Here is a 21,673-nt window from a genome sequence, read left to right on the forward strand (position 1 = left end):
TGACATGATACTATACATAGAAAATCCTAAAGATGCCACCAGAAAACTACTAGAGCTCATCAATGAATTTGGTAAAGTTGCACAATACAAAATTAATGCACAGAAATCTCTTGCATTCCTATACACTAACAATGAAAGATCAGAAAGAGAAATTAAGGAAACAATCCCATTTACTATTGCATCAAAAATAATAAAATACTTAGGAATAAACCTAGCTAAGGAGGCAAACGACCGGTACTCAGAAAACTATAAAACACTGATGAAAGAAATCAAAGATGACACAAACAGATGAGAGATATACCATGTTCTTAGATTAGAAGAATAAATATCATGAAAATGACTATACTACCCAAAGCAATCTACAGATTCATTGCAATCACTATCAAATTACCAATGGCATTTTTCAAAGAATTAGAACAAAAAATTTTACAGTTTGTATGAAAACACAAAAGACTCCGAATAGCCAAAGCAATCTTGAGAAAGAAAAACGGAGCTGGAGGAATCAGGTTCCCTGACTTCAGACTATACTACAAAGCTACAGTAATCAAGACAGTAAGGTACTAGCCCAAAAACAGAAATATAGATCAATGGAACAGGATAGAAAGCCCAGAGATAAACCCATGTACCTATGGTCATCTAATCTATGACAAAGGAGGCAAGAATGCACTATGGAGAAAAGACAGCCTCTTCAATAAGTGGTGCTGGGAAAACTGGACAGCCACATGTAAAAGAATGAAATTAGAACACTCCTTAACACCATACACAAAAATAAACTCAAAATGAATTAAAGACCTAAGTGTAAGACAGGACACTATAAAACTCTCAGAGGAAAACACAGGAAAAACATAAATCACAGCACCCACTTCCTAGAGTAATGAAAATAAAAACAGAAATAAACAAATGGGACCGAATTGCACTTAAAAGCTTTTGCACAGCAAAGGAAATCATAAACAAGACCAAAAGACAACCCTCAGAATCAGAGAAAATATTTGCAAATGAAGCAACTGACAAAGGATTAATCTCCAAAATATACAAACAGCTCATGCAGCTCAATATCAAATAAACAAACAACCCAATCCAAAAATGCACGGAAGACCTAAGTAGACATTTCTCCAAAGAAGAGATACAGATTGCCAACAAACACATGAAAGGACTCTCAACATCACTAATCATTAGAGAAATGCAAATCAAAACTACAGTGAGATATCACCTCACACTGGTCAGAATGGCCACCATCGAAAAGTCTACAAATGATAAATGCTGAAGAGGGCGTGGAGAAAAGGGAACCCTCTTGCACTGTTGGTGGGAATGTAAATTGATACAGCCACTATGGAGAACAGTATGGACGTTCCTTTAAAAAACTAAAATTAGAACTACCATATGACCCAGCAATCCCACTACTAGACACATATGCTGAGAAAACCATAATTCAAAAAAACACATACACCCCAATGTTTATTCTTTTTTTCTTTTCTTTTTTTTTTCTTTTCTTTTCTTTTCTTTTCTTTTTTTTTTTTTTGCGGTACGCGGGCCTCTCACTGCTGTGGCCTCTCCCATTGCGGAGCACAGGCTCTGGATGTGCAGGCTCAGTGGCCATGGCTCACGGGCCCAGCCACTCCACGGCATGTGGGATCTTCCCGGACCAGGGCATGAACCCATGTCCCCTGCATCAGCAGGCAGACTCTTAACCACTGCACCACCAGGGAAGCACCCCAATGTTTATTGCAGCACTATTTACAACCGCCAGGACATGGAAGCAACCTAAATGTCTATCAACAGATGAATGGATAAAGAAGATGTGGTACATATATACAATGGAATATTACTCAGCTGTAAAAAGGAATGAAAATGGGTCATTTGTAGAGATGTGCATGGACCTAGCGTCTGTCATACAGAGTGAAGTAAGTCAGAAAGAGAAAGAAAAATGTCATATATTAATGCATATATGTGGAATCCAGAAAAATGGTACCGATGAACCCATTTGCAGGGCAGCAATAGAGAGGGTGACATAGAGAATTGGCAGTGGACGCATTGGGGGAAGGGGAGGGTGGGATGAACTGGGAGATTAGGATTGACATATATACAGTACCATGTGTAAAATAGACTGCTAGTAGGAACCTGCTGTACAGCACAGGGAGCTCAGCTCGGTGCTCTGTGATGACCTAGATGGGTGGGGATGGGGGCATGGTGGGAGGGAGGTCCAAGAGGGAAGGGATATGGGGATATACATATACATATAGCTGATTCACTTTGCTGTACAGCAGAAACTAACACAACATTGTAAAGCAATTATACTCCAATTTAAAAAAAAAGAGAGAGAAAGAAAAGAAGACAGCAGTGGTCTAAGAATAGCCATGTATGGATGCTGACTGCCACCATCATTAATAAATGATCCTGCACTGAAGCCAAATAATTAATTTGAGAGTAATTTATGATAATGTGTTGCTAGGCAATTAAAATAAACTTCTGAGGAAAAAAAATAACAGAAAAAAATTGGGAAAATCTGCAAATATATGAAAATTAAACACTGACCCTAAATAACCAATGGCTCATAGAAAAAAATCACAAGAGTAAATAGAAAATACTTTGAGATGGGGGCTTCGCTGGTGGTGCAGTGGTTGAGAGTCCGCCTGCCGATGCAGGGGACACGGGTTCATGCCCCAGTCCGGGAAGATCCCACATGCCGCGGAGTGGCTGGGCCCGTGAGCCATGGCCACTGAGCCTGCACATCCAGAGCCTGTGCTGCGCAACGGGAGAGGCCACAACAGTGAGAAGCCTGCGTACCACACACACACAAAAAAACTTTGAGATGAATAAAAATGAAGACATAAGACACCAAAAGTTATGAGATGCAGTTAAAACAGTGTTTAGAAGGAAATATATAGCTGTAAACACCTATATTAAAAAAGTAGAAAGCTATCAAATCAATAAACTAATCTTCCACCCAAAGAAACTCAACAATGAAAAGAAAGCTAAATTCATATAAGCATAAGAAAGGCAATAATAAAGACTGGAGCAAAAATAACAAAATAGAATCTAGAAAAAAAGATAAAGAAAAATGAATGAAAGCAAAAGTTGGTTCTTTGAAAAGATCAACAAAATTGACAAATCATTAGCTAGACTGACCAAGAAAAGACTAAAAATCAGGAATAAAAGAGGGAATACTACTATTGACTTTACAGAAATAAAAAGGATTATAAGGGAACACTATAAACAGTTATATACCAACAAATTAACCTCAATGAAATGAATTCCTGAAAAGATATAAACTACCAAAACTGAAGAAAGAGAAAATGTAAGTAGGCTATAACAAGTAATCAAAACTTCTCAGAGGGTTTCCCTGGTGGCACAATGGTTGAGAGTCTGCCTGCCGATGCAGGGGACACGGGTTCGTGCCCCGGTCCGGGAAGATCCCACAGGCAGTGAGCCATTCAGCAGTGAGCCATGGCCGCTGAGCCTGCGCGTCCGGAGCCTGTGCTCCACAACGGGAGAGGCCACAACAGTGAGAGGCCCGCCTACCGCAAAAAAACAAAACAAAACAAAAAAAACTTCTCTGAAAGAGAAGCCCATATGGCTTCACTGCTGAATGCTAGCAATCAGTAAAGAATAAACACCAATCCTTCACATGCTCTTTAGAAAAACAGAAGGAACATTTCTAAAGTTACCCTATGCGACAAACATTACCATGACACCAAAACCAGATAAAGAAATCACAGGGAAACTAAAGATAAGTATGAATATTGACACAAAAATCATTAATAAAATACTAGAAAACCAAATTCAACAGCATTTTGAAAGGATTATACACCATGGCCGAGTGAGATTTATTCCATGAATGCAAGACTGATACCACATACAAAAATCAAAAAGTGTAATATACCACATTAACAGGCTTAAGAAAAACCACATAATCAGAAAAATTGATGCAGAAAACAAACAACCACAGCAACAATAAAACATTGGGGAAAATTCAACATCCATTCATGATGAAAATTATCAGAAAACTAGAAATATTGAAAGAAAATACAAGACAAACCTGAAATATTTTGTGATGTCAGAATACAAGTGCTTATAAAAGGATTGGAAGAACTGTTTTTTTTTTATATTGCTGGTAGGATGTAAAAGGATACAACCACTATGGAAAATGTTTGTCAGATTCTTACAAAAGTAAACATGCTATTATCATATGACCCGGCAATTGCACTCCAGAGAAATGAAAACTTACGTTGACACACAAATCTGTACATGATTATCTGTAGCAGCTTTATTCATAATAGCTACAAACTAGTTGTTCTTTGAATGGTGAAACAAACTGTGATACCAAATACAACGGAACACTCCTCAGTATTAAAAAGAAAAAAACTATATATACAACAATTTGAACAAATCCCCAGAGAATTATGCTGAGTGAAGAAAAACCCCACAAGGGTATACATTTATATAACATTCTTGAGATGATGAAATTATAGAAATGGTGAACAGATTAGTAGTTGCTAGGAGTTAAGGTTAGAGGGTATGGATGGAGGGGGACAGGAAAGGAGTGGGTGTGGCTAAAAGGGCCACATGAGGGATCCTGGTGATGATGGAAATGTTTTGTGTCATGAGTATAAAAAGAAATATATCAGTATCTTGATTGTGATATTGTACTATACCTTGCAAGATGTTACCATTGGGGAAAGCTGGATAAATGGCCTAGAGGGACTCTTTAGTACTACTTACAGTTGCATGTGAATCACAATTATCTCAAAATAATGAGTTTAATTCTTAAAAATTAGGAACAAGCTAGATGGGCAGAAAATGGTGTGCTAGAATTTCGTGGTTTGTCATGTAGCCTCTATTTAGCTGTGAGCTTCTATACTATACTTTGAGGGCCCTGAGAACAAAGTCTATATATAAATCATACTTTTATCACAGTGCTTGACAAAAAGAGGCCATTCCATAAGTGTACCTTGAGTGGACAGGCTGTAGGAAGCCATTAAAAGTCTTCTGAGCAGAGACACAAGAATGAGACAGTGTCTTGACAAAGAGATGCCTCCTAAATGCTTGTGCTGTTGAATAGAGAATAAGTGATGCTCAACAAAGCTGTCTTTTACATCAGACATGAATTTGGGTCCCAGATCTATCACATACTCTCTGAACTTTGATTTCTTTATTTATAAAATTAGTTATCACAATACTAACTCATGTAGTTGTTTTATGGGCTAATTGATAAACAGTATGTAATCATTTAGCAAAAAGCAAGTGCTAGAATATAATTAGCACTCTATGCATGTTAGATGCTATTATCATTGTCTTTATTATTATTGTTGTTGCTGTCATTATAATCCTGATAGTTACTCAGGGAGACAAAAAGAAACCATGTAACCACATTCCCTTCAGTACAGATGCAAAAAAGAATAAGAAAGAACACACACCCTGTTCCCCTTTTCTCCCACCTAGGTAAACAATTTTCTTTTTTCTGTAATTCACATTTCATCAACTTTTTATTAAAGTTGTCGGCATACCTGGGCCATTATATAACTTTATGTCTCTCCTCTACTTCTCAAATACTTGTTAAGAAACTTTCATTTTATGATATATCCAATTTGTAAAATACTGTCTATTCTAATTAATACATAATGTTACACTGCTAACCGTTTGTGGGAATATGAGAACTGACTATAATGGATATGTAGCACACTCCCTAGATAATTATGCAGAGGGAGTAAATACTCCCAATTAAATTCATAAACAAATTACATGTTCTTAAAATGTTTTATGACTAAATTCCAGTCTAGAACATTTCACTATACCTTAGAAGGTATGGATGGTAAAACAGAAATTATCTTATTGCTTTTAGTATACACAGATCATCTTCTCCTTCCAAATACATTTTTAATACATTTCTGTACTACCAAAATTCATTTTTAATCATGGTGTTTTGAATGCAAAATATACTTCCATAGAATTTATGTTATTTAATGATGACTGCATTTACAAAATGACTTACTAAAGCTGACTTAAATACATTTGGTAATTTTTTTGATCAAGTATTAATAATTCTACTACCCAGTTAGGGCATAGCCAAATTCAACTAGTTTACCAGAGCAGTCAAATGGTAGACATGGCTAAATAAACCTCACGTCCAATTCTGTATAATCCTTCCTTCTTTCCTTCCATGCACTCTTTTTCTAACTACAAAGATAATACAGGTTCACTTTTTAAAACATATAATTTAGGGATTATATATATATATATATATATATATATATATATATATATATATTTGAAATCTACTTTTTCTATTTAATAGTATAGCATAAGCATGTATCCACATTGTTAAATACTCTTGTACAACATATATTTTAATGGCTTCATGTACTGTCATAGACAGTAATATATTTAACTACTTATCAATTATTGAAGATTTGTGTTGTTTACAGTTTTCCACTATCACAGGTAAAGCTACAATCACGTTCATCTTTTAAATATAATGAATATTTAGACTTTATATTTACACAAACACATAGTCCGTGGTGTCCTCAAAAGTTGTGCCCCATCCTGAATCTTAACCCATGTGGTAAAGCTAAGAGCTCAGACCAGGGTGCTTGCTATTCCTTAATCTGCCCTTAAATTGGACAGACACCTCCAATTCTCTGATGACAGCCTCCTCACCTGTAAAAATGAGGGCACTGAACTAGGTCATAAATAAGTTTTCTTATACATTCTAGAATAAAATGATTAAGCATGCCTTAAACTCAAAGAAGAAAAGGGACTAACTGGCCGGATGCTTTGGTCTCCAGTGATTCTACTTTCAGAGAAGTCAGTGCTCTCTCCCCTCCTCAAGGATAATGGAGAAGAAGGGGCATGCAGATGAGAGAAAGCAGGACAGGAAAGAGGAAAGAGCTCCAATGTCAGGTTAAACAATAACAACTTTGGAGAAGCTTCAATAGTGAAAGCAGAGGAAGAAGTGGAATGGATAAAGAAGAAAATCAATGGAAGATGCTTTCAAAGGGCATTATTCCAGGTCCACCAAGAAGTAGACAATAAGAGGTTTCAATAAGTAAGAGATTTATTAGGGGAAAGGCGTGTGAAGGAAATAGCAAGGGAGCTAAGAGAGGCTGAGAAAGCCATCAGACTGCAATGCAGGTCAGAAATGGGGTAAAAGAGAAAGAGAAGAAAGAAGAATGCTGGTGGCAGAATCCCTTGATAGCAAGGCTGTCAGGGAGTCCTGAGCCAGAGTCTCCCATCAGAGGAGTCCCATGCCTCCCAGTAATGGGCCTCATTTAGTACCCTTGCTGCATTTAGTTACTGACTGGGAGCATCTATGGGAAGCATGGCCTTGATACAAACAGGGTGATGGATTTCAAAACACAGTGGAGCACCTTATCAATGACACTCCCCACAGTTGATGATCTGAAAGACTCACTTTCATGGCTGTCACACACTGGATACCAGTATTTAAAGCAAATCCCAGGTTAGAACCACTGTTCTATAAAATGGTGATAAAATTGTATGCTTATTTGATTTTCTGCCAACACACAAAAGAATAGACACTATCTGATTCCATTTATATCAAGTTCAAAACCAAACTAATCAATGATGATAGATATCAGAAAGTGGTTGCTTCTAGGGGGGTATGGTAAAAATTGAGCACAGAAAACTTCAGTATCAAATAATGGAGATAAAAGCATGAAAGTTGAAGATTGCCAGTAAAGAGAATTACCCAAATAGCCATCGGTTTGTTTCTTACAAACTTACTCTAGGAGCTTCTGTGCATCATAGTATCCAATTGGATGAACAGGAATACTTGGAAGACCGACAGCCTCTGCGATTTCACGTCTATAAGCATATTCTGAAAACAAGTTGAACATACTTCTAATAAAAATGGAGTCCCTTTCAAAATGTTCTCTGTAAATCAGATTAAACACATTCTTAAATTGCATCTACTAGAACTGCTACAATTAGAAAGACAGTTTCAAATGTTAGCGAAAATGTGGAGCAACTGAAACTCTCATACATTCTTGTAAGAGTGTATAATTAGAGAGTCACTTTAAATAACTTCTTTGAAAAGTGATGTTATACAGAATTATGCCCTATGGCAGAACAATTACACTCCTAGGTATTTACCCAAGAAAGATGGAAACATATGCCCACAAAAAGACCTGCACAAAATTGCTCATAGCAGCTGAATCTAGGTAGCCCATATGGGACACAGTCCAGCTGTTTGTAAATAGGAGAATGAATAAGCAATTTGTAGAACAGTCCCATAATAGAATTCTACTCAGCAAGTAAAGGGAAGAAACTATTAACACACACAATAACATGAATAATCTCTAATCGTTGTACTGAGTGAGAGCAGCAAGGCAAATGATGAGGGAAAATCATAAATTTTTCTATGACCGGGAAATCAATCTAAGAAAGGGAAAGAATAGTATGCCCGCTTTGCGGTAGGCCTTTCCCAATGTGCAATGTGCATCTGTATTGTACATTAACCAGACCTCCTCAAACAGGAGGATGTAATCAACCTTTAAGAAAAATGGTTGCTTTATTCAGACACCAGCGTTGTAGTTTTAAGGTTATTTTAATTTCTTTTTCATCCCATACAGGGAGCTGTATTGACCAAAACATCTTTGATCAACTTTATGTAGAATGCTAACCTGTCAATACAACACAGAAATTCTTTGTTTCAGAAATGTATAAAATTGCACGTCTAACTCCTGATCAATGGAACAGTTCTCAGAGCTTCTGCAAATCTGTTCCCTGGGTTATAATCCTCAGTTTGACTCACATAAAATTCTCTTTTCTTTCTTCCTAGCTTGACTGTTATTTGATTTTCCACCAACACACAAAAGAATAGTTACTATCTGATTCCATTTATATGAAGTTCAAAACCAAACTAATCAATGATGACAGATATCAGAAAGTGGTTGCTTCTAGGGGAATATGGTAAAAATTGACCAGAAAGGGGCACCAGAGAACTTTCTGGAGTCATAGAAATGTCCTATATCTTATTTTGAGTGATATAGATACATGCAATTAAAAAAAATTATTGAATTAACTCAAGACCTGTGCGTTTTCTTACATGTAAACTCTACCTCAAAATAAAAACACATTTTCTGTCATTTCTTCAGATTTAAGAAAAATAAGAGCTATTTTTCCATTTTTTTCTTCAAAATTTTAAATTATAAGAGCTTTAGGGGATTGCAAAAGCTATTCTTTTTATAGTAAAATGACATAATAATATGTTGCATGGGATTTGTTTTAAAATTCTTTAGGGTAATAATGCAAAAGGAAAGACAAAGAGATAAAATAAGATTGACAAAGTGGTGATAATTTTCTCTATTTTTTTGTATGTTAGAACTATTCCATAATAAAAACTAAAATTAAAAGGTAAAGAAAAAAAATAGGGCACAAAAGGGAATTCAACAAATGCAAGCCTCACAGGGATAACATGATTTTTCTTTCTACAATGTCATCTTTTAAATTTGAGGATAATAAACAGAAATAGTCCAGTTAATCTTATTTTATGTTCACATGTTTTTTGTGGGTTTTTTTTTTGCGGTACACGGGCCTCTCACTGTTGGGCCTCTCCCGTTGCGGAGCACAGGCTCCGGACGCGCAGGCTCAGCGGCCATGGCTCACGGGCCCAGCCCCTCCGCGGCATGTGGGATCTTCCCGGACCGGGGCACGAACCCGTGTCCCCTGCATCAGCAGGAGGTACAATTTTAACTTTATATAACCAACAGAGCTTGGGAGAAGTTGCATTTTTCAAAGCTTGGGAATAAAAAGGCTAAGTAAGTAAAGTTCAGGTAGACTTAAGTGATTTTATTATAGGATAATATGTATTGCTTTACAAAAATCTATGATAATGTACTATATTCCAAGAAGATTTACGAAGCCAAAATGCATAAACTTTAAAGGAGTTTACAATTTGATAGAAAAACCAGATGAAATATAAATATGGAAATGCCATGGATACTTGGTAACCTATTTTATCCAAGGTACACACCTTAGTTAGTTTTAAACCACACAAATTAAGTGATCACAGATTTTTGTAAATGTCATCAACTAGCTGAGTACATTCAAAATAAATTAGCTCCCTTTGTTAATGATCTACTGTTTTACAGCAGAGCATTTCAGCATAAGACAAACATGTGGACTCCGGAGCCAGACCATCTGAATTTGAATCCCCACTCCTCATTTAGTGGTGTGATGGTCTAGGGCAGAGTTTGCTTACTTCTAGTCTCGCTTCCCTCCTCTATCAAGTAGAGATAATAACATAACAAAGCTTATAGGGTTGTTAAGGCATGTAAGAGCTAGCATTTAGGAAATACTCCTTGAAAGTGATCACTATTATCTTTATACAGCAATGATACAATAAGCATTTTCTAGGCTCTAAATTCTAAATGTCATTTCAGGGATTTATAGAACTTCTTTTGTTCTACTATCCCTTATCTACAACTAGAAATTTTAAAAACTGTGAAATCCATTAATTGGGGGGAATTTACTTGTCAACAAAACATGATCTGATGTAAACTAATTTGGAAGCAAGATCTGACTTGAATAGACAGACTATATTACTTACATTCCTCTGCTTAATATGATTATTCATACATTTTACTGCAAAAATATTTACATGCTTGCTTCCCATTTTATGTTCCAGCCTCCTATGTGAATGTTATGCAAGAAATGGTATATGCACCATATTACTTTTAAATATCTGAAAATGTCTGCATTTCAAAACCTATCAGACCCGAGGATTCCAAATAAGGGATAAGGGACCCGAACCAACAATTTTCTGAGTTCAAATTCCTTTATTCTTAGACACAAAGAGAACGAGAAAAAGACATACTTTATCCATGTGTCAAAGGAAATCCTTTGGTAAAATCACTTTACAATGTTAAGGTTTTTGTGATGATTAAGGCCTCGTCACTCACCATTTGCTGGGTAGCCAGGTGTGAGAGGGTCCCCTGCACCATTAAGATTTAAGATATTTCCACGCTGAACACCACCTCCAGGAAGATTCCAACCACCTGGATAAGACTCCACCCCGGGAGCAAAGTAATCAGCAGGATCTGAGTACAAAATGATCCCTTTGGCCCCAGCCAGCTGGGCATTTTTAACCTGGAATAGACAGTCTTTCATATTTTAGGTTGGTAACTCAAAATTACTCTTAAATAAGTAGCTAAACTTTATCTTCAATCTTCTATCCTTAGACTTAAAACAAGGGACATCTCACAGAGAGTTGGCTTTTTCTTTTTCCTACTGCAAGCTCTAAAAATGAGTTTCCAGGGCTGAATCAGCCCTCAGAGCAGCAGATTTTAAAAATGTACATATTAGTGGTAGTGAGTATGTGCTACTTCCTTCCTCTAGTCTAGAAGCACAATAAGCAAGTAGACTCCACAGACTAGACTCCCATTTCTTCTATGGTTGAGAGGGAATATTTCTGAAATTTAGTTTCCCACAAAAAAGGAAAAAATATTAGCAAATCAAGCCAAATTAAGTGATAGTAACTTTCAAAACTGCTGTGTATAAATTGGTTTCTCTCATTACCTATAATAAGAATACTAAAATTTAATTTAGTAAATATTTTCAAAGGTAACATTTAAAACAAAGATACTGAAGGTTAACAACAAATCAAATGCATGCTTCTTTGTAGACCACAGGCATAATGTGTAGGTATGGAAAAAAACTGTTCTGTTTCCCTGAACTTCTACCCTGGCCGAATTCAAATGACCCAGTTTAAAACCCTTGTATATAAGCTAGAAAATGTATCTTCCCTATTAGGTGGGCTGGTACAGAGTATGAGAAGATCACAGTCCTCCAAAAGTTTTAAGGATGTGGTTCTACCCATGTAAGATACAATATAACTTTTTATTTTTGTGGAAAAGAAAAAAAGATTATTTTTTACCTTATTTCCTCTGAAAATTTTCCCATATCTGGCAATCAGAATCTTCCCAGAGCAATTAATTTTCATGTCCCGCTCTAGTTTAAAGAAGTCTTCAGTTCGTGCGTAGTTAACATAGACTAGGTCACCCTGTTGAGATCATGGATGACTTACTACAAGTAAGATTTAATAAAAGAGGTTTTTCTGCGTGAAGACTGTTTCACATCTTTGAAAGAGGTAAGAGACAAGAGTATGCAAGAGGGTCAGAAAAGCATGAGCCTCAGGTAAGAGATTCAACAGAGAAATGAACTTGAATTAAGAAGGCAATTACCTGGGTAGAGACTTATGAGTTAACTATTAAGTTCTGTTTATGTTGATGTCTCCTGTAAAGTGACCATAAAACTATAGAAGTGTTCGTCAGGAAAATACACATAAATATACACACTGCAATTTGGCAGGGGTCAGATATCCGAGGTGAAAAAGCCCTAGATGAGAGCTGTATTCTCTTTGAAGTATATTCACAATGGGTCTTCACACCACCAGGTAAAAAAGAAATGTCAGGTAATACTGCTTTATGGGTCTGGCTTCAGGATTAGGTGCGAGTATGCTAACATCTCGGAGTATCAACATTATCATTTGTAAAATGGCCTGTTAGATTAGATCAGTGTTCTTCACACATTTTTTCTGCTCACCTACTCCCTAGATTATTTTTGAAGAGAAATGTATCCCTCCTTTATTTTTTATAATTTGGATTTTTTTAAACATCTTTATTGGAGTATAATTGCTTTACAATGGTGTGTTAGTTTCTGCTGTATAACAAAGCGAATCAGCTATAGGTATACATATATCCCCATATCCCCTGCCTCTTGCATCTCCCTACCACCCTCCCTATCCCAACCCTCTAGGTGGTCACAAAGCACTGAGCTGATCTCCCTGTGCTATGCGGCTGCTTCCCACTAGCCATCTGTTTTACCTTTGGTAGTGTATATATGTCCATGCCACTCTCTCACGTCGTCCCAGGTTACCCTTCCCCCTCCCTGTGTCCTCAAGTCCATTCTCTACATCTTTGTCTTTATTCCTATCCTACCCCTAGGTTCTTCAAAACCACTTTTAAAAAAATTTTTAGATTCCATATATATGTGTTAGCATACAGTATTTGTTTTTCTCTTTCTGACTTCACTCTGTATGACAGATTCTAGGTCCATCCACCTCACTACAAATAACTCAATTTCATTTCTTTTTATGGCTAATATTATATAGTATATATGTGCCACATCTTCTTCACCCATTCATCTGATGATGGACACTTAGTTTGCTTCCATGTCCTGGCTATTATAAACAGTGCTGCAGTGAACATTGTGATACATGTCTATTTTTGAATTATGGTTTTCTCAGGGTATATATGCCCAGTAGTGAGATTGCTGGGTCGTATGTATGGTAGTTCTTTTAAAATTTTTTAAGGAACCTCCATAGTGGCTGTATCAATTTACATTCCCACCAACAGTGCAAGAGGGTTCCCTTTCCTCTACACCCTCTCCAGCATTTATTGTTTGTAGAATTTTTGATGATGGCCATTCTGACTGGTATGAGGTAATACCAAATTGTACTTTTGATTTGCATTTCTCTAATGATTAGTGATGTTGAGCATCCTTTCATGTCTTTGTGGGCAATCTGTATATCCTCTCTGAAGAAATGTCTGTTTAGTCTTCTACCCATTTTTGGATTGTGTTGCTTGATTTTTGATATTGAGCTGCATGAGCTTCTTGTATATTTTGGAGACTAATCCTTTGTCAGTTGCTTCATTTGCAAATATTTTCTCCCATTCTGAGGGTTGTCTTTTGGTCTTGTTTATGGTTTCCTTGCTGTGCAAAATCTTTTAAGCTTCATTAGGTCCCATTTGTTTATTTTTGTTTTTATTTCCCTTTCTCTAGGAGGTGGGTCAAAAGGGATCTTGCTGTGATCTTGCTGTGATTTATGTCATAGAGTGTTCTGCCTATGTTTTCCTCTGAGAGTTTTATACTGTCTGGCCTTACATTTAGTTCTTTAATCCATTTTGAGGGTTTTTTTTGTTTATGGTGTTAGGGAGTTTTCCAATTTCATTCTTTTACATGTGGCTGTCCAGTTTTCCCAGCACCACTTATTGAAGAGGCTGTCTTTTCTCCATTCTATATTCTTGCCTCCTTTATCAAAGATAAGGTAACCATAGATACATGGGTTTATCTCTGGGCTTTCTATCCTGCTCCATTAATCTATATTTCTGTTTTTGTGCCAGTACCATACTCTCTTGATTACTGTAGCTTTGTAGTATAGTCTGAAGTCAGGGAGCCTGATTCCTCCAGCTCTCTTTTTCTTTCTCAAGATTGCTTTGGCTATTCGGGGTCTTTTGTGTTTCCAAACAAATTGTGAAATCTTGTGTTCTAGTTCCATGAAAAATGCCATTGGTAGTTTGATAGGCATTGCATTGAATCTGTAGATTGCTTTGGGTAGTAGAGTCATTTTCATTCACAATGTTGATTGTTCCAATCCAAGAACATGGTATACCTCTCCATCTGTTTGTGTCATTTGTAACTTCTTTCATCTGTGTCTTATAGTTTTCTGCATACAGGTCTTTTGTCTCCTTAGGTAGATTGATTCCTAGGTATTTTATGCTTTTATTGCAATGGTAAATGGGAGTGTTTCCTTAATTTCTCTTTCAAATTTTTCATCATTAGTGTATAGGAATGCAAGAAATTTTTGTGCATTAATTTTGTATCCTGCTACTTTACCAAATTCATTGATTAGCTCTATTGGTTATCTGGTAGCATCTTTAGGAGTCTCTATGTATAGTATCATGTCATGTGCAATCAGTGACAGTTTTACTTTTGCTTTTCTGATTTGGATTCGTTTTATTTCTTTTTCTTCTATGGTTGCTGTGGCTAAAACTTCCAAAACTATGTTGAATAATAGTGGTGAGAGAGGGCAAACTTGTCTTGTTCCTGATCTTAGTGGAAATGGTTTCAGTTTTCCACCAACATTGAGAACAATGTTGGCTGTGGATTTGTCATATATGGCCTTTATTATGTTAAGATAAGTTCTCTCTATGCCCACTTTCTGGAGGGTTTTTATCATAAATGGGTGTTGAATTTTTTCCAAAGATTTTTCTGCATCTATCAAGATGATCATATGGTTTGTCTCCTTCAATTTGTTAATATGGTTTATCACATTGATTGATTTGCATACATTGAAGAATCCTTGCACTCCTGGGATAAACCCCACTTGATCATGGTGTATGATCCTTTAAATGTGCTGTTGGATTCTGTTTGCTAATATTTTGTTGAGGAGGTTTGCATCTATGTTCATCAGTGATATTGGCCTGTACTTTTCTTTTTTTGTGACATCTTTGGTTTTTGTATCAGGTGGCTGTGGCCTCATAGAATGAGTTTGGGAGTGTTCCTCCCTCTGCTATATTATGTAAGAGTTTGAGAAGGATAGGTGTTAGCTCTTCTCTAAATGATAGACTTCGCCTGTGAAGCCATCTGATCCTGGGCTTTTGTTTGTTGGAAGATTTTTAATCAGTTTCAATTTCAGTGCTTGTGATTGGTCTGTTGATATTTTGTATTTCTTCCTAGTTCAGTCTCAGAAGGTTGTGCTTTTCTAACAATTTGTCTATTTCTTCCAGGTTGTCCATTATATTGGCAGAGTTGCTTGTAGTAATATCCCATGATCCTTTGTATTTCTGCAGTGTCAGTTCTTACTTCTCCTTTTCATTTCTAATTCTATTGATTTGACCCTTTTCCCTTTTTTTTCTGATGAGTCTGGCTAATGGTTCATCAATTTTGTTTATCTTCTCAAAGAACCAGCTTTTAGTTTTATTGCTCTTTGCTATTGTTTCCTTCATTTCTTTTTCACTTATTTCTGATCTGATCTTTATGATTTCTTTCCTTCTGATAACTCGGGTTTTTTTGTTCTTCTTTCTCTAATTTCTTTAGGTGTAAGTTTAGGTTGTTTATTTGAGATGTTTCTTGTTTCTTGAGGTAGCATTGTATTGCTATAAACTTCCCTCTTAGAACTGCTTTTGCTGCATCCCATAAATTTTGGATCATTGTGTTTTCATTGTCATTTGCCTCTAGGTGTTTTTTGATTTCCTCTTTGATTTCTTCAGTGATGTCTTGGTTATTTAGCAACATATTGTTTATCCTCCAAGTGTTTGTGTTTTTTACATTTCTTTCCCTGTACTTTATTTCTAATACCATAGCGTTGTGGTCAGAAAAGATGCTTGATATGATTTCAATTTTCTTAAATTTACTGAGGCTTGATTTGTGACCCAAGATGTGATCTATCCTGGAGAATGTTCCATGAGCACTTGAGAAGAAAGTGTATTTCATTGTTTTTGGATGGAATGTCCTATAAATATCAATTAAGTCCATCTTGTTTAATGTGTCATTTAAAGTTTGTGTTTCCTTATTTATTTTCATTTTGGATGATCTGTCCATTGGTGAATGTGGGGTGTTAAAGTCCCTTACTGTTACTGTGTTACTGTTGATTTCCCCTTTTATGGCTGTTAGCATTTGCCTTATGTATTGAACTGCTCCTATGTTCAGTGCATAAATATTTACAATTGTAATATCTTTTTGGATTGATCCCTTGGTCATTATGTAGTGTCCTTCTTTGTCTCTTGTAACAGTCTTTATTTTAAAGTCTATTTTTTTCTGATATGAGAATTGCAACTCCAGCTTTCTTTTGATTTCCTTTTGCATGGAATATCTTTTTCCAACCCCTCACTTTCAGTCTGTATGTGTGCCTAGGTCTGAAGTGGGTCTCTTGTAGACAGCATACATATGGGTCTGGTTTTTGTACCCATTCAGCCAGTCTATGTGTTTTGGTTCAAGCATTTAGTCCATTTACATTTAAGGTAATTATCAATATGTATGTTTGTATTATCATTTTCTTAATTGTTTTGTGTTTATTACTGTAGGTCTTTTCCTTCTCTTGTATTTCTGCCTAGAGAAGTTCCTTTAGCATCTGCTGTAAAGCTGGTTTGGTGTTGCTGAATTCTCTTAGTTTTTGTTGTCTGTAAAGGTTTTAATTTCTCTGTCAAATCTGAATGAGATCATTGCTGGGTAGAGTAATCTTGGTTGTACGTTTCTCCCTTTCATCACTTTCAATATGTTCTGCCAGTCCCTTCTGGCTTTCAGAATTTCTGCTGAAAAAATCAGCTGTTAACCTTATGGGGATTCCCTTGTATGATATTTGTTGCTTTTCTCTTGGTGCTTTTAATATTTTTTCTTTGTATTTAATTTTTGATAGTATGATTAATATGTGTCCTGGCATGTTTCTCCTTGGATTTATACTGTATGGGGCTCTCTGCACTTCCTGGTCTTGATTGACTATTTCCTTTCCCGTATTAGGGAAGTTTTCAACTATAATCTCTTCCAATATTTTTGCAGTCCCTTTCTTTCTCTCTTCTTCTTCTAGGACCCCTATAATTTGAATGTTCATGCGTTTAATGCTGTCCCAGAGGTCTCTGAGACTGTCCTTAATTCTTTTTATTCCTTTTATCTTTTTTTCTGCTCTGTGGTAGTTTCTTTCACTATTTTATCTTCCAGGTCACTTTTCCATTCTTCAGCCTCATTTATTCTGCTATTGTTTCCTCTAGAGAATTTTTAATTTCATTTATTGTATCGTTCATCATTGTTTGTTTGTTCTTTAGTTCTTTTAGGTCCTTGTTAAACGTTTCTTGTATTTTCTCCATTCTATTTCCATGGTTTTGGATCATCTTTACTATCATTACTCTGAATTCTTTTTTAGGTAGACTGTCTATTTCCTCTTCATTTTTTGGCCTGGTGGGTTTTAACCTTGCTCCTTCATCTGCTGTGTATTTTTCTGTTTTCTCATTTTGCTTAACTTACTGTGCTTAAGGTCTCCTTTTCTCAGGCTGTAGGTTCATAGTTCCCATTGTTTTGGGTGTCTGCCTCCAGTGGGTAATGTTGGTTCAGTGGGTTGTGTAGGCTTCCTGATGGAGGAAATTGCGGCCTGTGTTCTGGTGGGTGAAGCTGGATCTTGTCTTTCTGGTGGGCAGGACCGCATCTGGTGGTGTGTTTTGGGGTGTCTGTGAACTTAGTATGATTTTAGGCAGCCTCTCTGTTAATGGATGGGGTTGTGTTCCTGTCTTGCTAGTTGTTTGGCATGGGGTGTCCAGCAATGGAGCTTGCTGGTCGTTGAGTGGAGCTGGGTCCTAGTGTTGAGATGGAGATCTCTGGGAGAGTTCTCGCCAATTAATATTACAAGGGGCTGGGAGGTCTCTGGTGGGCCAATGTCCTGAATTCAGCTCTCCCACCTCAAGAGGCTCAGGCCTAACACCTAGACAGAGCACCAAGACACTGTCAGCCACACAGCTCAGAAGAAAAGGGAGGAAAGAAAAAAAGAAAAGAAAATAATAAAATAAAGTTATTAAAATAAAAAAATTAAAATTAATTATTAAAATTAAAAAGTAATTAAAAAAAAGAGCAACCAAACCAATAAACACATCCATCAATGATAACAAGTGCTAAAAACTATACTAAAGGAAAAAAAAATGGACAGACAGAACACTAGGACAAATGGTAAAAGCAAACCTATACAGACAATATCACAGAAAGAAGCATACAGATACAAACTCACAAAAAGATAAAGGAAAACAAAGAAACAAACTATATATATATATATATATATATATATATATATATTTAAAAAAGGAAAAGAGCAACCAAATCAATAAACAAAGCTACCTATGATAATAAGCTCTAAATACTAAACTATGATAAACATAAAACTAGAAACAAATTAGATGCAGAAAGCAAACCCCAAGTCTACAGTTGCTCCCAAAGTCCACTGCCTCAGTTTTGGGATGATTCATTGTCTATTGAGTTATTCCACAGATGCAGGGCACATCAAATTGATTACGGAGATTTAATCCACTGCTCCTGAGGCTGCACAGAGAGATTTCCCCTTCTCTTCTTTGTTCACATAGCTCCTGGGATTCAGCTTTGGTTTTGACCCCGCATCGGCATGTAGGTCGCCCTCTGGTGTCTGTTCTTCACCCAGACAGGAGGGGGTTAAAGTAGCGGCTGATATGGGGGCTCTGGCTCACTCAGGCCAGAGGGGTACAGAACGTGAGGCAAGCCTGCAATGGCAGAGGCCAGCATGACATTGCAACAGCTTGAGGGCATCGTGTGCTCTCACAGGGAAGTTGTCCCTGGGTCACAGGCCCCTGGCAGTGACGGGCTGCACTGGCTCCTGGGAGGGGAGGTGTGGCTAGTGACCTGTGCTCGCACACAGGATTCTTTTTTTTTTTTAACATCTTTATTGGAGTATAATTGCTTTACAATGGTGTATTAGTTTCAGCTTGATAACAAAGTGAATCAGTTATACATATACATATGTTCCCATATCTCTTCCCTCTTGCATCTCCATCCCTCCCACCCTCCCTATCCCATCCCTATAGGTGGTCACAAACTACCAAGCTGATCTCCCTATGCTATGTGGCTGTTTCCCACTAGCTATCTTTTTTACTCTTGGTAGTGTATATATGTCCATGCCACTCTCATTTTGTCACAGCTTACCCTTCTCCCTCCCCATACCCTCAAGTCCATCCTCTAGTAGGTCTGTGTCTTTATTCCCATCTTACCCCTAGGTTCTTCATGACATTTTTATTTTCTTTGTTAGATTCCATATATATGTGTTAGCATACGGTATTTGTTTTTCTCTTTCTGACTTACTTCACTCTGTATGACAGACTCTAGGTCCATCTACCTCACTACAAATAACTCAGTTTTGTTTCTTATTATGGCTGAGTAATATTCCATTGTATATATGTGCCACATCTTCTTTATCCATTCAACTATTGATGGACACTTAGGTTTCTTCCATGTCCTGGATATTGTAAATAGAGCTGCAATGAACATTTTGGTACATGACTCTTTTTGAATTATGGTTTTCTCAGGGTATATGCCCAGTAGTGGGATTGCTGGGTCATATGATAGTTCTATTTGTAGTTTTTTAAGGAACCTCCATACTGTTCTCCATAGTGGCTGTACCAATTCACATTCCCACCAGCAGTGCAAGAGTGTTCCCTATTCTCCACACCCTCTCCAGCATTTATTGTTTCTAGATTTTTTGATGATGGCCATTCTCACTGGTGTGAGATGATATCTCATTGTAGTTTTGATTTGCATTTCTCTAATGATTAATGATGTTGAGCATTCTTTCATGTGTTTGTTGGCAATCTGTATACCTTCTTTGGAGAAATGTCTACTTAGGTCTTCTGCCCATTTTTGGATTGGGTTTTTGTTTTTTTGTTATTAAGTTGCATGAGCTGCTTGTAAATTTTGGAGATTAATCCTTTGTCAGTTGCTTCATTTGCAAATATTTTTCCCATTCTGAGGGTTGTCTTTTGGTCTTGTTTATGGTTTCCTTTGCTGTGCAAAAGCTTTTAAGTTTCATAGGTCCCATTTGTTTATTTTTGTTTTTATTTCCATTTCTCTAGGAGGTGGGTCAAAAAGAATCTTGCTGTGATTTATGTCATAGTTTTCTGCCTATGTTTTCCTCAACATCTAAGAGTTTGATAGTGTCTGGCCTTACATTTAGGTCTTTAATCCATTTTGAGTTTATTTTTGTGTATGGTTTTAGGGAGTGTTCTAATTTCATTCTTTTAAATGTAGCTGTCCAGTTTTCCCAGCACCACTTATTGAAGAGGCTGTCTTTTCTCCACTGTATATTCTTGCCTCCTTTATCAAAGATAAGTTGTCCATATGTGTGTGGGTTTATCTCTGGGCTTTCTATCCTGTTCCATTGATCTGTATTTCTGTTTTTGACACACAGTATTCTTGGTGGCTGCAGTAGCAGCCTTAGCATTTCATGCCTGTCTCTGGTGTCCTAGGCTTGCGCCCATCTCTGGAACTCATTTAGGCGGTGCTGTGAATCCCCTCTCCTCGCACACCCTGAGGTCTTTTGACTCTTTGGCAGTTCCAAACTTTTTCCCGGACTCCCTCCCAGCTAGCTGTGGCGCATTAGCCCCTTTCAGGCTGTGTTCATGTAGCCAACCCCAGTCCTCTCCCTGGGGTCTGACCTCCGAAGCCCGAGCCTCAGCTCCCAGCCCCGCCTGCCCTGGCAGGTGAGCAGACAGCCCTCTCGGCCTGGTGAGTGCTGGTCGGCACCGATCCTCTGTTCGGGAATCTCTCCACTTTGCCCTCTGCAGCTCTGTTGCTGTCCTCTCCTCCATGGCTCCGAAGCTTCCCGCCCCCTGCCCACCCCCGTCTCCACCAGTGAAGGGGCTTCCTAGTGTGTGGAAACTTTTCCTCCTTCACAGCTCCCTCCCAGTGGTGCAGGTCCCATGCCTATTCTTTTGTCTCGTTTTTTTCTTTTTTCTTTTGCCCTACCCAGGTACATGGGGAATTTCTTGCTTTCTGGGAAGTCAGGTCTTCTGCAAGCATTCAGTAGGTGTTCTGTAGGAGTTGTTCCATATGTAGATGTATTTTTGATATATTTGTGGGGAGAAAGGTGATCTCCACATCTTACTCCTCCACCATCTTGAAGGTCCTCCCCCCCTTTATTTTTTTTATTTTTTTATTTTTTTATTTTTTTATTTTTTTATTTTTTTTTTTGTGGTATGTGGGCCTCTCACTGCTGTGGCCTCTCCCGTTGCGCAGCACAGGCTCCGGACGCTCAGGCTCAGCGGCCATGGCTCACGGGCCCAGCCGCCCCGCAGCATGTGGGATCTTCCCGAACCAGGGCACGAACCCGTGTCCCCTGCATTGGCAGGCGGACTCTCAACCACTGCATCACCAG

The 21,673-nt window shown here is 37.5% G+C and overlaps 1 protein-coding gene across 3 annotated transcripts in view; it reads right to left on the reverse strand.

Moving 5' to 3' along the window:
• FOLH1 (folate hydrolase 1) overlaps positions 1-21,673 on the reverse strand; it is a gene marked incomplete at both ends in the record, with an annotated part of 70,038 nt that overhangs the window by 25,591 nt on the left and 22,774 nt on the right. For 2 of the 3 annotated variants that reach the window (XM_082843811.1, XM_082843810.1), the window contains 3 exons: positions 7,741-7,834; positions 10,920-11,106; positions 11,894-12,019. In XM_082843811.1, coding sequence (XP_082699937.1) covers positions 7,741-7,834; positions 10,920-11,106; positions 11,894-12,019 — 407 coding nt within the window. Of the gene's footprint in view, positions 1-7,740; positions 7,835-10,919; positions 11,119-11,893; positions 12,020-21,673 lie in introns of all 3 variants that reach the window. The other variant, XM_082843809.1, reaches the window with a different exon arrangement.

This window comes from Leucopleurus acutus, assembly GCF_964270905.1.
Source record: "Leucopleurus acutus genome assembly, chromosome: 8".
NCBI classification, from domain to species: Eukaryota; Metazoa; Chordata; class Mammalia; order Artiodactyla; family Delphinidae; genus Leucopleurus; species Leucopleurus acutus.